The sequence below is a fragment of the Osmerus mordax genome, chromosome 4 (assembly GCF_038355195.1).
Source record: "Osmerus mordax isolate fOsmMor3 chromosome 4, fOsmMor3.pri, whole genome shotgun sequence".
NCBI lineage: Eukaryota > Metazoa > Chordata > Actinopteri > Osmeriformes > Osmeridae > Osmerus > Osmerus mordax.
This window is the reverse complement of record NC_090053.1, coordinates 12,962,050-12,981,929: the sequence shown is the minus strand read 5'-3', so window position 1 is coordinate 12,981,929 and position 19,880 is coordinate 12,962,050. Positions and strand designations below refer to the sequence as shown.

The 19,880-nt window shown below is 43.8% G+C and overlaps 1 protein-coding gene across 3 annotated transcripts; it reads right to left on the bottom strand.

Annotated features, from left to right (window-relative positions):
• Positions 1–38: 38 nt before the first annotated feature.
• ice2 (interactor of little elongator complex ELL subunit 2) lies at positions 39–19,031 on the bottom strand. Of its 3 annotated transcripts, none has more exons than XM_067234742.1 (15): positions 18,918–19,031; positions 18,553–18,654; positions 17,833–18,139; positions 17,591–17,707; positions 17,380–17,514; positions 17,127–17,243; positions 16,632–16,791; positions 16,280–16,461; positions 15,281–16,178; positions 14,986–15,158; positions 14,576–14,705; positions 2,686–2,770; positions 2,189–2,239; positions 1,637–1,883; positions 39–345 (listed from the first exon to the last, which is right to left on the bottom strand). In XM_067234742.1, the coding sequence occupies exons 1-15, from the start codon at positions 18,929–18,931 to the stop codon at positions 220–222; spliced, it is 2,844 nt and encodes a 947-aa protein (XP_067090843.1). In that variant the 5' UTR covers positions 18,932–19,031; the 3' UTR covers positions 39–219. The 3 variants fall into 3 exon arrangements, with proteins under 3 accessions (XP_067090843.1, XP_067090844.1, XP_067090845.1); XM_067234743.1 differs by having other exon boundaries at positions 39–342; XM_067234744.1 differs by lacking the exon at positions 17,127–17,243.
• Positions 19,032–19,880: the final 849 nt, after the last annotated feature.

The window sequence follows — 19,880 nt, the reverse complement described above, 5'->3', positions numbered from 1 at the left end:
CACAATAAATAAATAAATAAATACATGTTTTTGCTGTTGTCCTACTTTATTTACATTACAAACTATACATAATTCAAACATACAAAGTGCCAAAAAAGAAACAACTGTAAGCTCATAAAGTGAGCTTACAGTTGTTTATATCCAAGTAATCTTGTGACCTAGAACGGCAGAGGGGACAGCCGACCACCCGGTCACTGGACCAGATGGACGTCTGTCTGGTTACTTGTCCCTGTTATTGTCCCTCTGATTCTTCTTTTGTAACCACACATCGCGTCTTTTAGCCCGCGCCCCTTTGTTGTTGTTCTTCTTCTTCTTGACTCCCTGGTTGGGGTTGGGTACAGCCTGCTAGAAACCAAAGTGAGTAAATGGGAAAAGAAAGGGAGGAAGGAAAGTACTTAGTTCAAAAACTACTTTTGAAAAACAAGTCAATAAGACTGACATCTCAACATAATCTGAGCAATAGCATATTTAAAACACTAGGTGAACACTAGGCTATTTGATGAATATGTCTCATTTGATGGGACATATGAAGTGGAATAGGTCAATTCAATCCAATTGAATTCCCCTAGCTAGCTCTGAGAGTGGAAGCAAGCAGCATGACAGAAGGTGAGTTCAGTCAAGACACTCACACATTAGCTTTGACCATTTATTGATAACCATGGAAATAGGTTTGATTTTGGCAGAGTGGATGATCTAAGGGAAGCACTCCCTGCCTCCTCGATGCGACACAGAGTACCAGTCAAAAGTTTGACTGGTACTGTACATACATGAAATATGAGACAGGGAGCAATAGAGATATAATCCCCCTGATGGCAGAACATACAGACAGCAAGGGGGAGAAGGGGATGGTGGAGGGCGGCAGCAGCACAGATCATACAGCAACCGGGGGTGAGTGTGTGCGTATACGCGCAGCCTTTGAATGCCGCCTTATCGGACATGGCCCAATGGGCTTGTGCTGGCTACACAGGTGTAGTTAATGAGCGGATGACGCGCGCTGCCCGAGTGCCATGCCTGAACTAGCTTCGCTCCCGTGTGTGATCCAGGCCTGAAGGCATGTAACCGCGTACAACCATCAGTGCTTTCACCACTTCTTTGAGGAACATCTGACAGTTTTAACTGACAGCTCTCCTTGCACTGTTGACGTATTTAACATGGATATTTCTACACCTAGTATTATCTCCATTGTCTCGGTCTCATTCTTTCTAAATGTGTTGTGAAGAATGTGAGAGGGAATGCCAGTACTGATAAGAATGTCAAGAGGAATGTTCTTGATAAGACAGTGTGGTATTAATGGTCGATAACTACCTAATCAGTAAATCATTCATAAAGAAGTTGCTGTATTTGTCAATAGTCAATTTAGTCACTATGGTACACCCACATCATTTACTACTATCTCTCTATCGTAGTTCACAAATCATTTGTACAGGGTAATTTCAGCAGGTAGTTTGTAAATGTCTTTTTGGTAAATATTTGCAAGAGCACGGTGAGACAAAGGGCTTGGTGCATGGTGATACTAGGGGCTTGGTCTTCCCTGAGCAGTCTGGGTGTGAGGAGGCTTCCATATTTCCCTTGGCTGTCTCGGCCTTGGACTTAACAGCATGTAGCGTGTTGAAGGCGGGTTGGTGGACCAGCGTACCTTCTGGAAATCCCGAGGGGGGAAGGTGCATGGCACTCTGCCGTGTTTCTTGTGGAAGGGCTGCACATTGGCTGGGTCAACAGGCACCCAGGGCACACGTCCCTGGGTGGGGGGCTGGGGCAGCCTGCTGTGGGCTTGCTGCAGGTCGTACGCCCCCCGGCTGACCTTCCTCCCCTCCGCCGCTTTGTAGATGGTGACAAATGGCTCCCCAGCCTTATGACCAATCATATAGCGCCCCTCCTCCAACCTGCACACACCATGGGAAAGCATGGCTTTATGCCCAGCAGACACATGGGAACCTGAACACTAGTTCTCTGTCCAGAAAAGGGAGGGGTAGTTTGCCAGCGAGTTGCGTCTTCAGAAAACATTTACTGACAGTTCTATTGTGAAGAAGATTGAGGAGTGCTATAAAACACAAACACAGACTTGTTGGCAGGCAGGTAGCTTGTTCCTGCCTGGGGCCTTAATGACACAACTCATTCTACAGAGGATATGATGCAATGTGTACCTGTCCAATCCAAAGACTGAGTTGGTGATAAAAGAGGAACTCACACAGTGATCTTCTTCAGTAAATGATGCAATATGTTCAGTGACTTGGACGGCCTGCAAGTACATTACATTACATTTAGTCATTTAGCAGACGCTCTTATCCAGAGCGACTTAGAGTAAGTACAGGGACATTCCCCCCGAGGCAAGTAGGGTGAAGTGCCTTGCCCAAGGACTCAACGTCATTTTGCACGGCCGGGAATCGAACTGGCAACCTTCAGATTACTAGCCCGATTCCCTAACCGCTCAGCCATCTGACTCCCAAGTAGAATTAAAAGTAGAAGATTTTCAATTCCATTCAACGGCAGTTCTGCGATTTGAATGTCTGTCAATGAAAAGTGTCAACTACATCAATTGATAAAATGCGTTTACTTGAGCAAGCACTTACATAAAAGGATATCTAGAGATAGAGAGGGAACAAGTGCCCATCAAAATAATAGGGAATCTCTCTGCTTTAGAAGCTACAGACGTAAACGTACTAACCCCTCCTGGGTAGAACTTACTTGAAGTCCATCGAAGCCTTCTGCGTCCAGTCTACTGGAAGCTTTTTTAGCTGTGCTACCTTCGATGTGAGCGCGTCAATATGACCTGGAGAGTAACAGAAAGAAACGTAAACACACTGAAACGAACAAACAAAACAGAGAGCTACTACACTGCAAACCTTCACAGCAACAGTTACTGACCGGGTGGACAATTGTCCCCACTCCCTCCACCCTGTGGTTCCCACCCATGCCTGTAGCGTCTCCTGCTTACACAACTGCATTCTGTACCAACAACACGTTGTTATGGGGGGCCTGACAGCGTGTACAGTTGTGTGCCGTAGAATTAGTCACATGATAAGCCATGTGACCCTGTCTGTTAAAGATGTCATTGATAGACACCGTTCTCCCCAACAACCAGTTGAGTGATGAGTGATCCACTGGAATCTTCTTTAGCCTAGCCCTGCTGTATACATCTCTGGTGAATTCAGCATGTTATAGACTTACACCCTGATATTCAGATGTATCATAATGACTCACAGACACAGCTAAATCTCCCTGTTCTCAGATGTAAACCTCTGATAGAGAAGCAGTGTTTGTGGTTGTTACATAGACCCCCTCTGGCAAATCCCTTGGTGTGCTCCGTCTTAGACAACAAATCTGGCCATGTCTGCTAGTGTCACTTGAGCCTGGATATGAACAATTCTACTCACTCTGGTGACTACATGAGTGTTTGTGCATTTCTTATTGCAAATCTGCTAGTGTCAATTTTTTATGGCAAGGGAGTGTGTCTTCTGGAATGCTTGCAGACAAAAGGAACATCCCTGACCGTTCCAAAACAAAAAGCCACAGGGCGTGGAAAAGCTCAGCTCGCTATTCACCTGAGAAATCATGTAATAAGGACAACATTCTTACCTACAGGCTGTGACAGAAACCTACCCAAGGCTGAGTTCCAAGAGAAATAGTCTACTAGAACCCAGATGGCCTGTTCCTTGGAGTTTAACCAACGACTCACATAGTAAGGGTAAATTAGTATGAATCCCATTGTTCTTTTAACCATATCAACACAGTCGGGAAATGAACGATTAATTTATGCTTCCTCTAGCTACCAGTACTGAGCCTATGCAGGTCACGTGAAAAATGATCCAACAGGTGTAGCCTATTCGACATCGGCTGCGTAAAACGACAGGCGAGAGTTGCCGTTTGCAGTCGGGGAGGAGTTAAAAACGGCTCCGTAAAGTCTGACATTCCTGCTTCTCGTGGTGTACTGCCTTGACGTCAGTCATGGCCGATCAAGCGCTGTTTGCTTACTTTATCGCTGACGAAGTGCGTGGTCTCGAATTTAATTGTTTTCGCATTAGAACTTGCACAAACCAGTGTACTGAAATTTGTCATTTTATGTATTGGGTTATGTTAAACTCTCCAATCTGCAGATTAATAATACAACCAGAACTCAACTAAACGTAGTTTTTCAGTGAATGAAGAGGCGGACTAAAACACTTTCTTTAACAATAGTAAGCTATTGCTGTCCGTCAACCCTTAAAAAAAGAAGTATACTTAGTATAAAAAGTATACTATTATCATGTTACTTAAAGTATACTAGCAGTGTACTTATTTATATACAATTTTTGTACTAAGTAAACTGAATTGGCCCACTTTTTAGGTCACTTTAAAGTACACAGTGTATTTCAAGGTTTACTTTTGAATACTGTAAAGTATTCTGTGTAGTGCACTTTCAGTTCCTGAAAAACATGCCAAAACATTCTGAAGCCCTATAATCTTATACTAATAATTATCAATTGGAGTATTAATGGATACCGGTCACCGGTTTGGTGATCTCAGGATCAGGGTCGCTGCTTTTTGCGGATGATGTGGTCCTGATGGCTTCATCGGGCCGTGACCTTCAGCTCTCACTGGAGCGGTTCTCAACCGAATGCGAAGCGGCTAGGATGGGAATCAGCACCTCCCAATCTGAGGCCATGGTTATCGACCGGAAAAGGGTGGAGTGCAATCTCCGGGTCGGGGAGGAGATCTTGAACCAAGAGGAGGAGTTCAAGTATCTCGGGGTCTTGTTCACAAGTGAGGGAAGAATGGAGCACGAGATCGACAGGCAGATCGGTGCGGCGTCCGCAGTGATGCGGGCTCTGCATCGGTCCGTCGTGGTGAAGAGGGAGCTGAGTCGAAAGGCGAAGCTCTCCATTTACCAGTCGATCTACGTTCCTACCCTCACCTATGGTCACGAACTGTGGGTAGTGACCGAAAGACCGAGATCGCGAATACAAGTGGCCGAAATGAGTGTTCTCCGCAGGGTGTCCGGGCTCTCTCTTAGAGATGGGGTGAGAAGCTCGGTCATCTGGGAGGGGCTCAGAGTACAACAGCTGCTCCTCCGCGTCGAGAGGGGCCAGTTGAAGTGGCTCGGGCATCTGATAAGGATGCCTCCTGGACACCTGCCTGGTGAGGTGTTCTGGGCACGTCCCACTGGGAAGAGGCCCCGGGGAAGACCCAGGACACGCTGGAGGGACTCGGCTGGCCTGGGAATGCCTCGGGGTCCCCCAGGAAGAGCTGGTGGAAGTGGCCGGGGAGAGGGAAGTCTGGGCCTCCCTGCTTAGGTTGCTGCCCCCGCGACCCGACCCCCGGAAAAGCAGCAGATGATGGATGGATCAATGTATGTTGTGTCTAATGTTCAATAATCTATAAAAATTATGAATAAAAAAAATCTAGAAATCATCATATGGATAATATAATGAAAAAACATGGTGGCCATCAACCCATTTCTCATTACCGCAATATTTGTTCGCTGCCCTGTCAAAATCACAACAATATTGTGAATAAAGTTTTATTCTCCCATGATGCATCAGTAAGATGAGAAGTTCAAAGATGGACACAAGGTATGCTAGTCTCCTCACTTTTATTCACTAAAAATGTTCTACTTGTATCCTTACCCCCTTTTCCCGACACTATAGATTCTCATTACCGCTATTGATGATAAATTGGTTTGATCAATATGCAGTCTTTAAATTGCTCTACAAGATGATGTAATATTGTTTGCTGAGTCATAATGGCTGCCCATATTGTTAGCATTTTTCACTAGGCCTCCTCATCACCGCAATGTACTTTCTCATTACCGTTATTTTATGATACCCATTTCGGTAATGAGAACCTCTGTTTGCGGTAATGATAAAAGGCATATTTCTAAGTAATTTAACTTTAACTTCTCTTTTTTATCTGTAATATGAATGTATAATATTAATGTATTATGTTTTGCCCAGGTTGACAGGTAGTGAGAAAAGGAGAGCTGCTGCAAAAGCTAGCTTGGCAAAGCATAGGAAGAAGATCTATAACAACCCAGAACTGTTGGAGGAATATAGAAGGAAGGAAAGAGAGAGGTAGCTTGAGAAAGGAATTTCAAGTTTTTTAGCTGGTATTAACATATTTGTGCCCAGTTCATTCTGACATTATGTGTTACAAGTCAGTGAGTGTTAAGGAAGCTAGGCCTAGGGAAAGAAAAAGTATTAAGGGTAGGCAGGTAGGCAGACGGCTGGTAACAGATTTTAGGTGGATAGGCGTTGGTGTACAGTAACTGTCCTACCTCTAACCTCTTCTTTGTTGCACTCATCACACTTGGTCAGGTACCAAAAAAGGAATCTAAATGACAAACTTAAAATGGCTGACAAGATGGGGAAAAAGGAGCATAAAAGAAAAAAGCATAAATGGAGACAGAACTCTGCCAGGTACTACCAGAATAGAAAATCTGAAGCCGTAGTCCTGGACTCAACCCCTTCATCATTTGAAGAGCCAGCCCTACTTTATCCAGCAGTTGATCGACCCAGACAGCCATAGCACCGCTAGGCCTAAATGAATCAAATCCAAACCTCACATCCACACCCAAGTCAAAAAATAAAAGAAAGCGCACAATCTCAAGATTGAGGACAAAGCTGAGAGATGCAGAGGCGAAGCTTCAAAAAAAGAACAAAGAAATGAAAAATTTGAGAAGAAAGCTGGACAGGAGCAAAGAAAACAGAGAAGAGAGTCGGTAAGTGTGGCGGAGCCAGGAACGCGTCCAAAATGTCAGAGAAGAGGACCAATGAACCACAAGAGAAATCTGCCAATGAACAGCAGGAGGAGACTGATGGAAGGCTTGGTGTGGCATTTTCTACAAAGAGACGATATCAGCACTGTGATCAATGGGAAAGCTGGGGAGATCAGAAGTAATGATGGTCAGATCTACCGAAAACGCTCCCTTGCAGACACAATGGAGCACCTTCATATGAAGTTTGTTGGCGAAAACCCCCAGCATAACATTTCTAGGGCCCAGTTTTGCAAACTGCGGCCATTTTGGATCAACAGACCAAAAGTGTCTGATCGTGAAACTTGCCTATGTAGGACACTGAATGAAAACTTTGGCTCGAAGGTCAAGACACTGCACCAGATCGGCATCATCTCCACGCCATCTGTGCCAGACTTGGTTGTCATGGCTGTGTGTGACCAAAAGAAAATGGACTGTATGTACGGGCAATGCCCACACTGCAAAGGCAAAGCATTCCCGTACTCTTTGGACCCAAGCACCAAAAACAATGTAGTAGGCTGGAAGGAATGGGTCACACGAAGCACACCAATGACCAGGAAGACAAAGGATGGCACAGAGGAGTATGACATGAAAGTGACAGCACTGGAGAACAGCTGAAAAGCTGTTGGATTTCACCAGGGTCAGTCTTCCCAACTTCAGTGTCCACATCTATAACATTGGTCATCAGTATGACAGTATGAACAAACTTAAACAGTGCCTGGCAGACAAACAAGCTATTATACATATAGATTACAGTGAGAATTATAGCTGCAAGTACTATAAGGAAGTCAAAGAAATCCACTTTGGAGGGTCACACCAGCAGGTCACCCTGCACACCGGTGTCCTCTATCTGAGTGGGGGAGAGTCGAATCCTTTGCCTCTCTCTCATCAAGCCTAAAGCACGACGCCGTTGCCACTTGGGCACACCTCGAGCCAGTATTAAGAGATTTAAGAGAAAAATCACCCAGCTGTCACCGACCTGCACTTCTTGTCTGATGGCCCAACGTCACAATACAGGAACAAAAACAACTTTTACTTGGCCTCCACCATCCCCTTTAGGAAGGGATTTAGCTACATCACCTGGAACTTCAGTGAGGCATCTCATGGTAAAGGAGCTCCTGATGGGGTAGGGGGTGCTCTCAAGAACTTAGCCGACAGGATCGTAGCCTACGGTACCGATGTACCAAATATGGAAACCATCTTCGACCAACTTAGTGCGCAGTCCTCTGTAAAACTGTATAAAGTGATGGAGGAGGACATCACAAATGGGAGTGAACTGATTCCCCCATCACTCAAGTCATTCCCAGGGACCATGAAAATCCATCAGGTTAGTCTAGAATTTACCACCTCTACTGTTAAATTGTCAGAAATATTAATCTATCAAGCATTGCACAGTCAGTCGGTGAAAAAGTTTAAGAAAGCTTTATTGCTTGCGGCCGGCCCACAAGGAGACAAAAACATCACACGCCATTGTGCTACAAAGTTTGTCTGCTAGCATGTTGCGCTAGCTACCTATTTAAGCAGCCCCGCTCTTTACAGTCATTGGTTAAGACAAAGGCATGCAAATGTACCATGGCTCTTCTTCATTGGCTCCTTGCATAGACCTGGCGCGCGTGTGTGCGTGTTTACGTGTGTGCGTGTTTACGACATCAACCCTGATTGAAACACAACAACAGGATCTCCGGCCCTGGGATCGTAAAAGCTCCTTCACATAAGTGTCAACAAATGGTCACCAGACCTTGCGTCTCCACCTATAGTCCTTGTCACAAAGTATCTCCTTAAAACAACCAAAATCAACCCCCTTCTTCCTAGTCCTCCGCCCCAAGATAAGGGTCTTGTATGTTTACCCAGAGTTCAGATTTGGGTTTAGGCCTCTCTTTGCACCCAAGGAATACTGAACACAGAATCATTCTTATACAGGATAAATGTGTTACATCTTCAATTTTTCCAACATAAATGCACCATGAATAAATCACACTTGTAGATAATACATATCTTCCTATCTGTAGCTGAGTTCAACCAGACCAGGGATCATCCAGACCAGGGCAGTTTCTTGCTTCTGCAAGAAAGCCTGTGGCTGTTTTCTCCCAAAGGAGTCCACCCTCACAGAGCCTGATGAAACTGTCAGAGTAAAGGACAGCCTCTTGGAGCCAGAGGCAACAGCCGTACAAGTGGGGATGTGGGTCCTGGTCGAGTATGATTCATATCTTTTCCAAGGCATTGTCACACAGGTGTGTTGGACTGAAAATAATGAATTTATACTTTTTTAAAAGGTCTGGTATCGTATGTTTTTAACTTTTTAATGTCCTTCAGGTTGTTGGTGATCAATATGAAGTTGACACTATGCGCCGAGCTGGGGAGAATAGGTTCTTCATTCCATCAATAAAGTTCCCGGGTGACAAGATCTGGTACTTCTTGAATGACATCAAAGACATAATTCCTGAGCCATTGCCAGCAACATCCTCAGCCAGACATTTCAGTGTTCTGCCAGAGATTTGGGCTAAACACACCAACAGGCACACATGAACTGCGATTGTGTGCCATTACTTTAGCATTTTACCATTAATTCATTGAAATTCACAGTTTTATTGTTTTGATAGCAATGATATGCCAATGTGTCATTAATATGTGCTGTTATGTTGCAATATTGAATTGTAATTATTTAATACGATTCCACTGTTCTAATGTGGCAAGATTCTGGTGACCACGGAAAAAAATGATTTGTTGGATAAATTATTTAAAAGTGGTTAGACCCAAATTAGTTATGTATTTTGAGGTTAAATAAATATTAAAGATGAACAGTTACATTGTTATGATACTTGATACTTATATTATCTAGGTTTCTAAAGTCATATTATCACCTATGGATATTATGTTGCCTTTGATATGAAACATAAAATAGTTTATTCACTTCCTTACACAATGGTCTTTTCTGTTTCTTTTTTTGTTATTGGGTGTGCTTTGCCTTCGGCAAGGGCAAACCTTTGTTCTCTCACATATCTTATTATTATTATTATTATTTTCCCACCCCTAAGGATCAGTCTATATTTGGACTACATAGAAAACGGCGGTGTCAAAATGTTCGTCTTGGTCTCGATTGCGTTGCTTCTATTGGGATTTACGTTCCGTTGCACGGTTTAGGCTGAGCTTAAGTTTTTGTGGCGAAAAGTGAAGCTAACGGTGGCTAATTTGCTCATAGATATATATAAACACTAGATGTCTTACGGCGGAGTCTAGAACGTCCGCACATGGCGGCCATCTTGCTACAGTCAACTCGCTCACCCATTACATTGTGTTGAATCTACATGTACTTTTTAAATGACCATAACTTGCTCAATTTTCAACCGATTTTGAAACGGTTTGGTTTGTTATCAACGTCAGAGATGTCGTTATGCCACTGCATACTTATGAATAATTATGTTTTTTTTTTTTATAGAATAGAAGTATGCAGTGGCATAACGACATCTCTGACGTTGATAACAAACCAAACCGTTTCAAAATCGGTTGAAAATTGAGCAAGTTATGGTCATTTAAAAAGTACATGTAGCATCAACACAATGTTATGGGTGAGCGAGTTGACTGTAGCAAGATGGCCGCCATGTGCGGACGTTCAACTCCGTTGTCCGGCAACGCGGACGAGACATCTACCCTTTATATACATCTATGCTGCCTGTAGCCTACTGTGCGCAACATTCTTACATCTATGCACGTCGTAGTTATATGCGGCGTTGCCATATAACTACGGTAGGTAGGGGCGTTGTTAGACATAAAACTCTACTGGGGCACAGGCCCCTATTCATATCCCTTTTTTTTCTTCCAAGCGTGCTGTGCACAATGCACTACTCGGCTATAGAAACTCCCCTTGCTTAACCAACTATACAACAGTTAAAGGATGCAAGTTTGATATCAGCTTTGGCAGGGACATCAATAGTTAATGCGAGTGCACACATTTTTTACGCATCCATTTGAGCACAGATTACGTTTTTTTGAGCTTCATGTAATATTGTTTTTATGTTTTAGTCAAAATAAGATGATCGGTAGGCCTATCATTTAGAAACTTTCGTTTTGTAATGTTCTTTCTTAGGCCGTGTGCACACTTTTTAGAAAAAAGCGCTGCGTCTTTTTAAAAAGCGGCCACCTTTTAAAAACTTCTAAAAAAGCGCAGCGCCCGACGCCTTTTTAAAAAGCAGCCGCCTTTTAAAAACTTCTAAAAAAGCGCAGCGCCCAACGTCTTTTTTAGTTAATTTTTCTCAACTTTTCAGAAAAGCGCTGGGTGACGTCATGTGCCTTTCTGACAACGGACCAATTAGGACGAAGAGAGTAGGTATGCGTGTACCTTCCCTAGTAACCTTCTACCTTAGTTACCAGGCTATGGCTCCTCAAACACCAAAGCTAAAGCAAGTAATTGCATTTTATTCGCCATAGAAGCTAGCTATCTATAAGTAACCAATGGAAAATAACGGATAATAATGTATCGCTAGAATGTATGATTCCCGTTCAGGTTTCAGAATTCTCGCACTGAAATCGCTCAAAAAGGCGCTGAAGGCAGTGCTTTTTTCTAAAAAAAGAAGTCAAGTGTGAACACGGCCTTAGCCTACCTGAATTCTGACTTGTGTGCCGAGTCCGACACCTGGACTTCTGTGTACGTGCTGCAGTGGCTATTTGGCAAGCTTAGGCCCTTGTCCACACTAGCCCAGGTACATTTAGAAACACAACATGTCTGCGTTTGCACCTCCCGTCCACACTAATACGGCGTATTCGGACACTGAAAACAGAGCTCCTCTAGCCAGAGACATTTGAAAACGCCGGGTTCGCGTAGTAGTGGGGACGGGGTCCAGGGAGCTTTTCAGATACAATGACGTTCAGTTGCCATGGCACTGGGGGTAGCTTGCGCTTTAGAGGCTATAACGTCAAGATGAACATGTAAGATGAAAGGGATATGCTGCTCCGTCTCTATAATTTATTTTTCAGTTTAGTTAGTGTACTTCAGGTACAAGTAGTATTACTTAATAGTGATATCCTCCACCGTGTGAGGGAAACCCTTATCATTAGCAGCACTAGCTGTAGGATACTCAGCCGAAAACCGTTGCCGTATATCCCCATACTTTGTTACACAACTTTCCCAATCTATGTTCTCTATTGCTTTCTGGGCTTTATATTCTTGAGTTAACCTAAGTAAGTATTCCCCCTCTTCATCCGTCCATGAAAAGAAACTCGCCTTTACTGCTAAATTTTGGTTGAGCCATTGTATTACTGTAACTTTTTTGTATTAGGCCTAGTGGGTTTTTTTTTACCTCAAAACAAGCTGATCGCACGCATGGTAACAGAGCAGCGTAGCAGGAGGGAGGGGCAGGAGTGGCGTAACCATGACAACAATTGTCATGTACCCGTGTTAGTGTGGACGGCAAACATTTGGAAAACGATATGAAAACCCTAGTGTGGACGGAGATCGTTTTAACTTAGAATACGCGTATTTGTATTTACCCGGGCTAGTGTGGACGCACCCTTAAAGAGTGCGCTAACATGGAATTCTGCATGCATCGGTTTGTGTTTTTGGTTAAACTGCTTTGAGTTTACAAGCGTTGATTGGGATACTGCGTTTATTTTTTCCGGTTTTATCAATCTAAATTAATGCACAGACTAAAAGTAACATTTTTCAAACTCAAACTTTTGATTTTACTGGGGCACAGCCGATTTATACTGGGGCAAGTGCCCCAGTAAAAAGGGTCTAATGACACCCATGTCGGTAAGCCTATCATTTAGAAACTTTCTTTAGTTTTGTAATGTTTTCTTGACTACCTCAATTCTGACTTGTGTGCCGAGTCCGATACCTGGACTTCTGTGTGCGTGCTGTAGTGGCTATTTGGAAAGCTCAGAAGAGTGCGCTAACATGGAAACTGCTTTGATTTTACAAGCGTTGATTTGGATACTGCGTTTATTTTTTCCGGGATTATCAATGTACATTAATGCACTGACTAATAAAGTAAATTGTTAAAACTCAAACTTTAGATTTTACTGGGGAACAGCAGATTTATACTGGGGCATGTGCCCTAGTAAAAAGGTTCTAACGATACCCCTGGTTGCCACGTTATGTTGGGATGCTGTTGCGATGGCTGTTGGAATAACAAGTTTACTAAATATAGCCTATGCCATGTTTATGTACCATGTCAGCTTTACATGTGAAAAAGGAAAGCTCAGATGAAAGGCTTGGCGGAGAAATGCGCATCTAGTGTGAACAGCCTTGCGCCATTCGTAGCCGATCGTGGCGCTTCGTCTGGCAAATCATGTCGTCATTAGAACCCGTGCAGTTCAGAGCCATATAAAAAGTATATAGGCCGCTAACAAAGTCCCCACACGTACTACGTCGCCGCCATCACCCCCATTGGAAACCAATGATAAAAAGGCAGAGACGACACAGACATTGTGGGCAAAGCTTGTCTACATTGTATGCTTTTCGGCTGTGCGAGGGTACAATTGTCACCCCCCATACAAGCGCCGCCGGCGCTGCATGAAGTCGAACACACCTAAAGACTCATTCCTGACGATAGGTCACGTGAAAAAGGATCCGAAGACTTGTACCCGAAGACACAGTCGGGAGATGACCGAATTATTTCTGTTTCCTCGACTGAGCCTATGCAACAGTCCCGATGCGCGGCCACGAGAAAATGAACGAATCACTCTTTGCGAGAACTCGTTACTCATGAGTCATTCTAAAGATTCGTTCTAGCCCGTGGAAAAGCAAAACGGTTCTTAGTAGGTTCGCAAGTTAAACCAGCTCCGAACAGGCTCTAGCACAAGCTCTGAACACCAGCCCTGAACAAGCTCCCGGGTCAAGTTGGTGGAAAAGGGGTAATTGTGAAGCAAATGAAGGGTTCTAACCTTCTAACCTAACTGTGCTTTAGAGAGCAGAGATAAAAACAAAGGTGGGGTCTCCTAGATTCCAAAGCTTGAGATGACAGTACCTTTAAAGGCTGTGAAGGAATTCAGACTCACTGAGTCTGAAAAGTGGACTTGGCTAATCTCTGCCAGGTGCATTCTTGTCTAAACCTCCGCAACCCAAAATGGGCATAGTTATGGCAACCATGCAAACCAAGCCCTAAACATTTACTGTGAAATGACTCATCTCTAGATCCTTCATCTGGTCTGTGGGAGAAAGCCACCCCCCGACTCTGCTGACGAGGAACGCTTGTTACTTGGAGGAAATGCATGATTTAAGTGATACCAACTCTCACTTCATCTGCATCCATTTTTATTACAGAAAAACTAAGATAGGCTTGGTCAAGAGGCTATTTTGTTCAGAAAGTTCAGTTTTACGCTACTAAAATAGTAGCCTAAAATAGTGTATAGTAGGTGTATGGTAAGTCACACCTAGTGTATATAAGAGACAGTACTGGAGCAGAAGAATAATTCTCAACTGTATAAAAGAGACAGTACTGGAGTGGAGCAGAGGGATAACGCTCACCTATATAAGAGACATTACTGGAGTGGAGTAGAGGGATAACTCTCACCTATATAAGAGACATTACTGGAGTGGAGTAGAGGGATTTACATTTACATTTTAGTCATTTAGCAGACGCTCTTATCCAGAGCGACTTACAGTAAGTACAGGGACATTCACCCGAGGCAAGTTGGGTGAAGTGCCTTGCCCAAGGACACAACGTCAGTTGGCAGGACAGGGAATCGAACTGGCAACCTTCGGATTACTAGCCCGATTCCCTCACCGCTCAGCCACCTGACTCCCAGGGATAGCTCTCACCTATATAAGAGACATTACTGGAGTGGAGTAGAGGGATAACTCTCACCTATATAAGATACATTACTGGAGTGGAGTAGAGGGATAGCTCTCACCTATATAAGAGACATTACTGGAGTGGAGCAGAGTTTCAGCCCACAGCTGGCAGATCTCACTCTTGGTCAGACACTCCATTCCATAGCACAGCTGGTACTCCAGCTTGGGCAGAACATGCACTGGCACAAACTGTAAGGTCCAAAGATACCATAAGAAGATTAGTTTTGTGTTCAACATTTGGCTAGTAAGTCTGAAGTTGACAGGCTCTAAAGGGAAATGTTCCTTGTATGTAGTATATACTTGGCCAATAAAGATGATTCTAATTCTGAAGTTACATTTTACCAAGTTCTAACAAGAGGCAGGTTACGATATAGAGAATGAAATGCTTAGTGTTGAGTGTTGGACTGGTTACAACATGTCGGATTTGGTTATATATAAAATCAACATAGCAACAGAACTTGCACTGTACCTTCTTGGGTCCATAGACCCCCATGGTCTTGATTTGAGCTAGGGCCACAGAGCTGCGCACCATGACGAGCAGGTCCTGTAGGCTGTAGAGCTTGTAGAGCAGGTTCCCCTCCTCCGGAGCCTCGTAGTCCTGCTCATCCTCCGCACTCACCAGCAGATCCTGCGACAGCAGCTCTAGGACAAGAGGGAGACACACACACACACATTACAACGCAATACAGTACATGGCCCAAGCACTGCTCAGTCGGACGACAACTTGCTGTTTTTGTACAGTAGCGGTGGGAAGTACAGCTTACTTTTCTGTTGTGCCCCATGCAGGGTGCCAGCTGTGACAGGTCCAGTGGAGGCAGCAACGGAAGACTCCCTGTCCAAAGTATCCTCACTCTGCAGGTATGAGGACACACAGGGTTTGACCATAGATTGAGGGTGGCCATGCCCTGGGGGCCCCACTGCTCGGTGCGGAGAGAGGGCTTCTGGGGGCCGAGCGGAGGCTTTGGCTGGTTCCTGGGCCTGGCTCTGCGAAGGCTTGAGCATGGCTTTCTGCATGCGCAGGATCTGGCCCAGCTGGTCCTGGGGTGCCTTGGCCCTCCTGCGGTCTCTCTTAGGTCCCTCAGAAGGGGGTAAGGCAGGGCTGGGTCTGTGGCTCTGTGGGGACTCGTGGACGGACTCGGCCGAGGAGCTCATGGGTGTATCTGCGTGGCGGGGAAGGAACTTTGATGCAGTTTTGGCTAGTCTCTTTGTCTGTTTGCTGGCTGAGGTGTCTGGGGATGTAAGGTCAACAATGACAAGCCGCTCGTCCTCTGAGTCTCTATCAAAAAGGGCATCCTCCTCCGACTCGTCCGAGTCTATCTTCAGTTTCTTTGCCTGGCGTATGACAGAGCGGGGGGCAGGGCCACAATCGCTGTCCTCCTTCTCTGCTGGCTCTTCCTTAGACGACTCTGTATCAGACCAGGAGTTCCCTTCTCTCTGAACACTACTGCCCTTCTCAGCTAGGATGCAAGACTCTGGAGACTTCGCTTTAGGCTGGGGGAGTATGGAGCCTTCAGGTTTGACAGCGGGGCTTGGTTGTTTCAAGCTTGTGAGCTTCTCGGAAGACTTTGAGGACTCTCCAAAGGTCTCCAGATCAGTGAGATCCACGTCAAAGTCCATGCAGGAGCTCTCAAATGACACCAGACTTCTTTGCAAACTCTCCTTCTAAAAACAAACACTCACCCATTAGATTAATTGGTGATCAATAATACAACTCCATCAAAATACTATCTGTCATGACTGAAAAGTTACTATACAGTACATACCACAGGGGGTAGTTTTTTGGAAGGCGGGATCTCTGTCTTAATGTCGGACACATTTTTACATCCATCTTTCCTGACAGAAAGCATCAGACTCTCCTCATGGTAGATATGACTCCTCTCCCTAATGGTCACTTCTGTCTTCAGTAGGGGGGAGTCAATATAAGCAGTCTTCCTTTGACTACTGCCTGCAGATCACAGTGAATTTGTGAAATAGCACCACCATGCGGCCAATTCATGCTAATACAGTCTCAACCATTTCATACAAATCATTAAAAACAAATAGGGGCAAATAGAATAAATCGACACTGAAATATTTTAAAGGCAGTAAGTACAAAGCTGGGCAGATGTGGCCTACCTTTCCCTGGCTTGGTCTTCACCCACAGAGGTAGCTCCCAGGGGTCACTGAAGTCGGGGCCGTGGTTGTTGAGCAGCCTGACCAGGGCGTCTCTGGTCAGACACACGTGGGGTTCATACCGGGCACATAGTTTATTCGCATTACTGTCACTGCTGACGGCCTAGGATCAGAACGCACAATAGAACTGAGGTAGGCACTGATCAAGGCAGCTTCTTTACCAAAGAGACTGACATGTATTGAAACTAAATGAAAAACACACATCTTAAGAAATGATTATGATTATGCATCTCCAATCTTTGAACTATGTTTACTATCCTATTACTATGATACGTTATCTGGTTTAGAGTTTCATCTCAACTTTGGCGCACTCTGGTGTCTGTCTTTGAAAACTGCAAACCATCAGAGCAGCAGACTCCTCTGATCGTTGTGAACCAGAAAAAATAAACTTCAGCTCTGCTTTGTGGCAGTAATTAAATAGGGGAGGAACATGCTTACTGCAAGTGAAACACTGGCTTTTTTAACAGGACTTTTCTCTGATGAAACACTCTCATAATCCGTTGCAAGTTGTGGTTCATCAGGCAGTAAATTACGGTCTGCAATCACCACATTGCCCTAAAGAAATAAAAATTAAAAACACACTTATATAAAACCAGTGCATTCGCAAGGAAAGTTCTGTAGTTCAGCCTTAAAGTTCAATACAGATAAAGAATGTGTTGTAGATGTAATTCTGTATACATCATCTTCTTACCATGGTCACAAGCAGTTTTTCAAATGTCAGACAGAGGTCAGGGCTGAAAGTCCCTCCTGTCAAACTGGTCATCTCATGGATGAGGTACAGCTGTGGATAGGTCTGAATGCGTTCCAAGCAGGCTCTAAAGTACTCCTGAAACCGAGACAAGTGCTTGAGCCTTCATGAACACCCTGGCATTATGACCTCTTGGACTGTGAGGTGGCAGTACCTCTGTGTACAACCCTGCTCCCTGGGATATGTAGTTGTAATCTTCTGCACACTTTCGGGCCACATCTTGCAGATAGTTCATGAACTGGGACACCTCAATATTCACACGACCCAAATTCTGCAGTAAAGAGAAGATGCCCCATTTTATTTCTGTTGTGAAAACCATATCCTCCAATGTAGGACCGTTTGTGTGGTGAGGAGAGGGTTTAGCATTTGATTGTCTCAAATATTTTGTGGTAATACCTGAGGAGGTTCTCTGCAAGATTTGCTGGTCAATGCTTGCAGATACAGCATCTGTTCTTTGCAGGTGAGACTGGATACACAGGGGAAAGGTACCCTTGGCTCTGGATAAGCACTAGTTGCCTGGCCTTGGCTCTTCTTGTTCATTGTAGTCTTAATGTCCTTGTGGTCATCCTCAGAGTCCTGGCTTTCCCAACAGGCACTACCATCATTGCTGTTGTTGGACTTCTCTCCCTCTTTGGGGGGAGGAATGTCAGGTTTTCTTGTAATGTTCTTGGTCACTCTCTTTACTTCAGTGTTCACTGTGGGACTGAATGAAGGAAAGCAATAATGCTAAATGACTGAATGTAATATGTCACCTAGGTGTTGCAACAGTTACAGGGCTCTTAACCCTTGTGCTGCCTTCGGGTCACATGACCCAAAGTTTCATAACGAACCATCGTTGTGTTTACCCAATTTTACCCAATACAAAAAACCTTTGCAATGTGGGGGGTCTGAGACAGCCAAACGGTTAAAAGAAAATGCTTCACTTTGTTTTTGTATGCTGTAAAGTTGTCGCAATACGACGGTGGGTCACAATGACTGATGGGTCAGAATGACCCAAACGTTAACAGATATGGCAATCTCACACCAAACTTTTGACAAAACTTGAGAGCCCTACAATAATGAGAAAGTGGTCATAACATGACCTTAGAACAACGTGATTTTTAAATACAAAGTTACCTTTGACTAAGAACCCAGAGTTCCTTGATACTAGGGGCAAGAGAATACTTGTCATATAGATCTCTGGTGAAGAATGGACCGTCACTGGGTGGGATGTCCTCCCTGAAATAGGATGGATTTAGTTATAAAATAGCATTAGCTAGCTAAGCCCGGGACAGCTAACAGTGGCTAGCTCGTTACCAAAAGTCTTTACAAGATTATGCTCAATGCTACACCGTGTTTTGTTGGTGTTAAATCGACATCACGTCAAGTCAGTGAAGCCGTCATAAGTACGTTTGGGTGTAGTGTGGCTAGGTTCGATAGCCAACGCTAGCTGCCTACTTTGCATCTGACACGTTTAGCTGCGGCTAGGAGACAACACTCACCATATTAGTTCCATAACGTAGCTTTGAATCGTTATTTATCAACAGTACGTTCTGATGGAAGTTGATCACACTGCCAGGTTTTAAGGAAGCGTTTCCCACGCTTGGTTGTTTTGGTGTTACTTTTAAAACGTCCCCCTAGTGAAACAGAGGCATTTTAAACTGTCCGGATACAGTATACAATGCCAAGATGTACAGTACAAGTGCTGCTCACAGCCTTATCTTATTTCTTCAAAAATGTATCTATTGGTCCACCATTACAGTGACAGAGAAAAATGTGTGTCATTTCACAAAAGTAGGACACTTTAGATTCTGATCTAGATTTTTTTATTTTCATTAATATTATTATTTCTTCCATTAGGTCCTACATAGACTATTTGTGCATAGTCCATTGGAATTAAATATTTTAGTTTTTGTGATTTGGCAAACGGTGTGGGTTTCGATGTCAGAGCTTTGTAGTTGGATAAAGGACATGATACATATGTCATGCCAGCAAAACGGTATCATGCCCTTTTAGGATGTTACATTTTGTTAATAAGACCATTTCATCTATCCATGTCAACCCTATTACAGACACTTGCAGTAGGCTAGTTTGAAATAGATTTCAATTATTATTAAATTGTTCTTATATTCGATAATTAGTTTATTGGCAAAATGTGAATAAGGAAAAAGGCTAATGATTATACCACAGAATAACATTTTGCAAGTTCAAATCTAACTGTATCAGTATGTCTGTGTTCTCTAGTTGAGTAGTGATGTGTAATTTAAAGAGATTTAAATGTTTGAGCATATTGTATTGTTTTTATAATCCTAATATTATGAAAGTCAAATGAAAGCATACTATCACTAATCACAATACAGGCATGTAATAGTATAATGCAGATACATTTTCTGTAGGGTGTTGTAAAAAATAATAAATATCATAGTACTGATGAGAAATGTAGGCAGATCCTATTGGATTCATAT

Excerpts from the sequence above, each read along its gene's own strand:
- ice2 (XM_067234742.1), bottom strand. Across the intron at positions 16,462-16,631 it reads GAAGACCAAGCCAGGGAAAG|GCAGTAGTCAAAGGAAGACT; the intron begins GTAGGCCACATC and ends TGTGATCTGCAG. Across the intron at positions 1,884-2,188 it reads TTACTGAAGAAGATCACTGT|GTTGGAGGAGGGGCGCTATA; the intron begins GTGAGTTCCTCT and ends TGGTGTGTGCAG.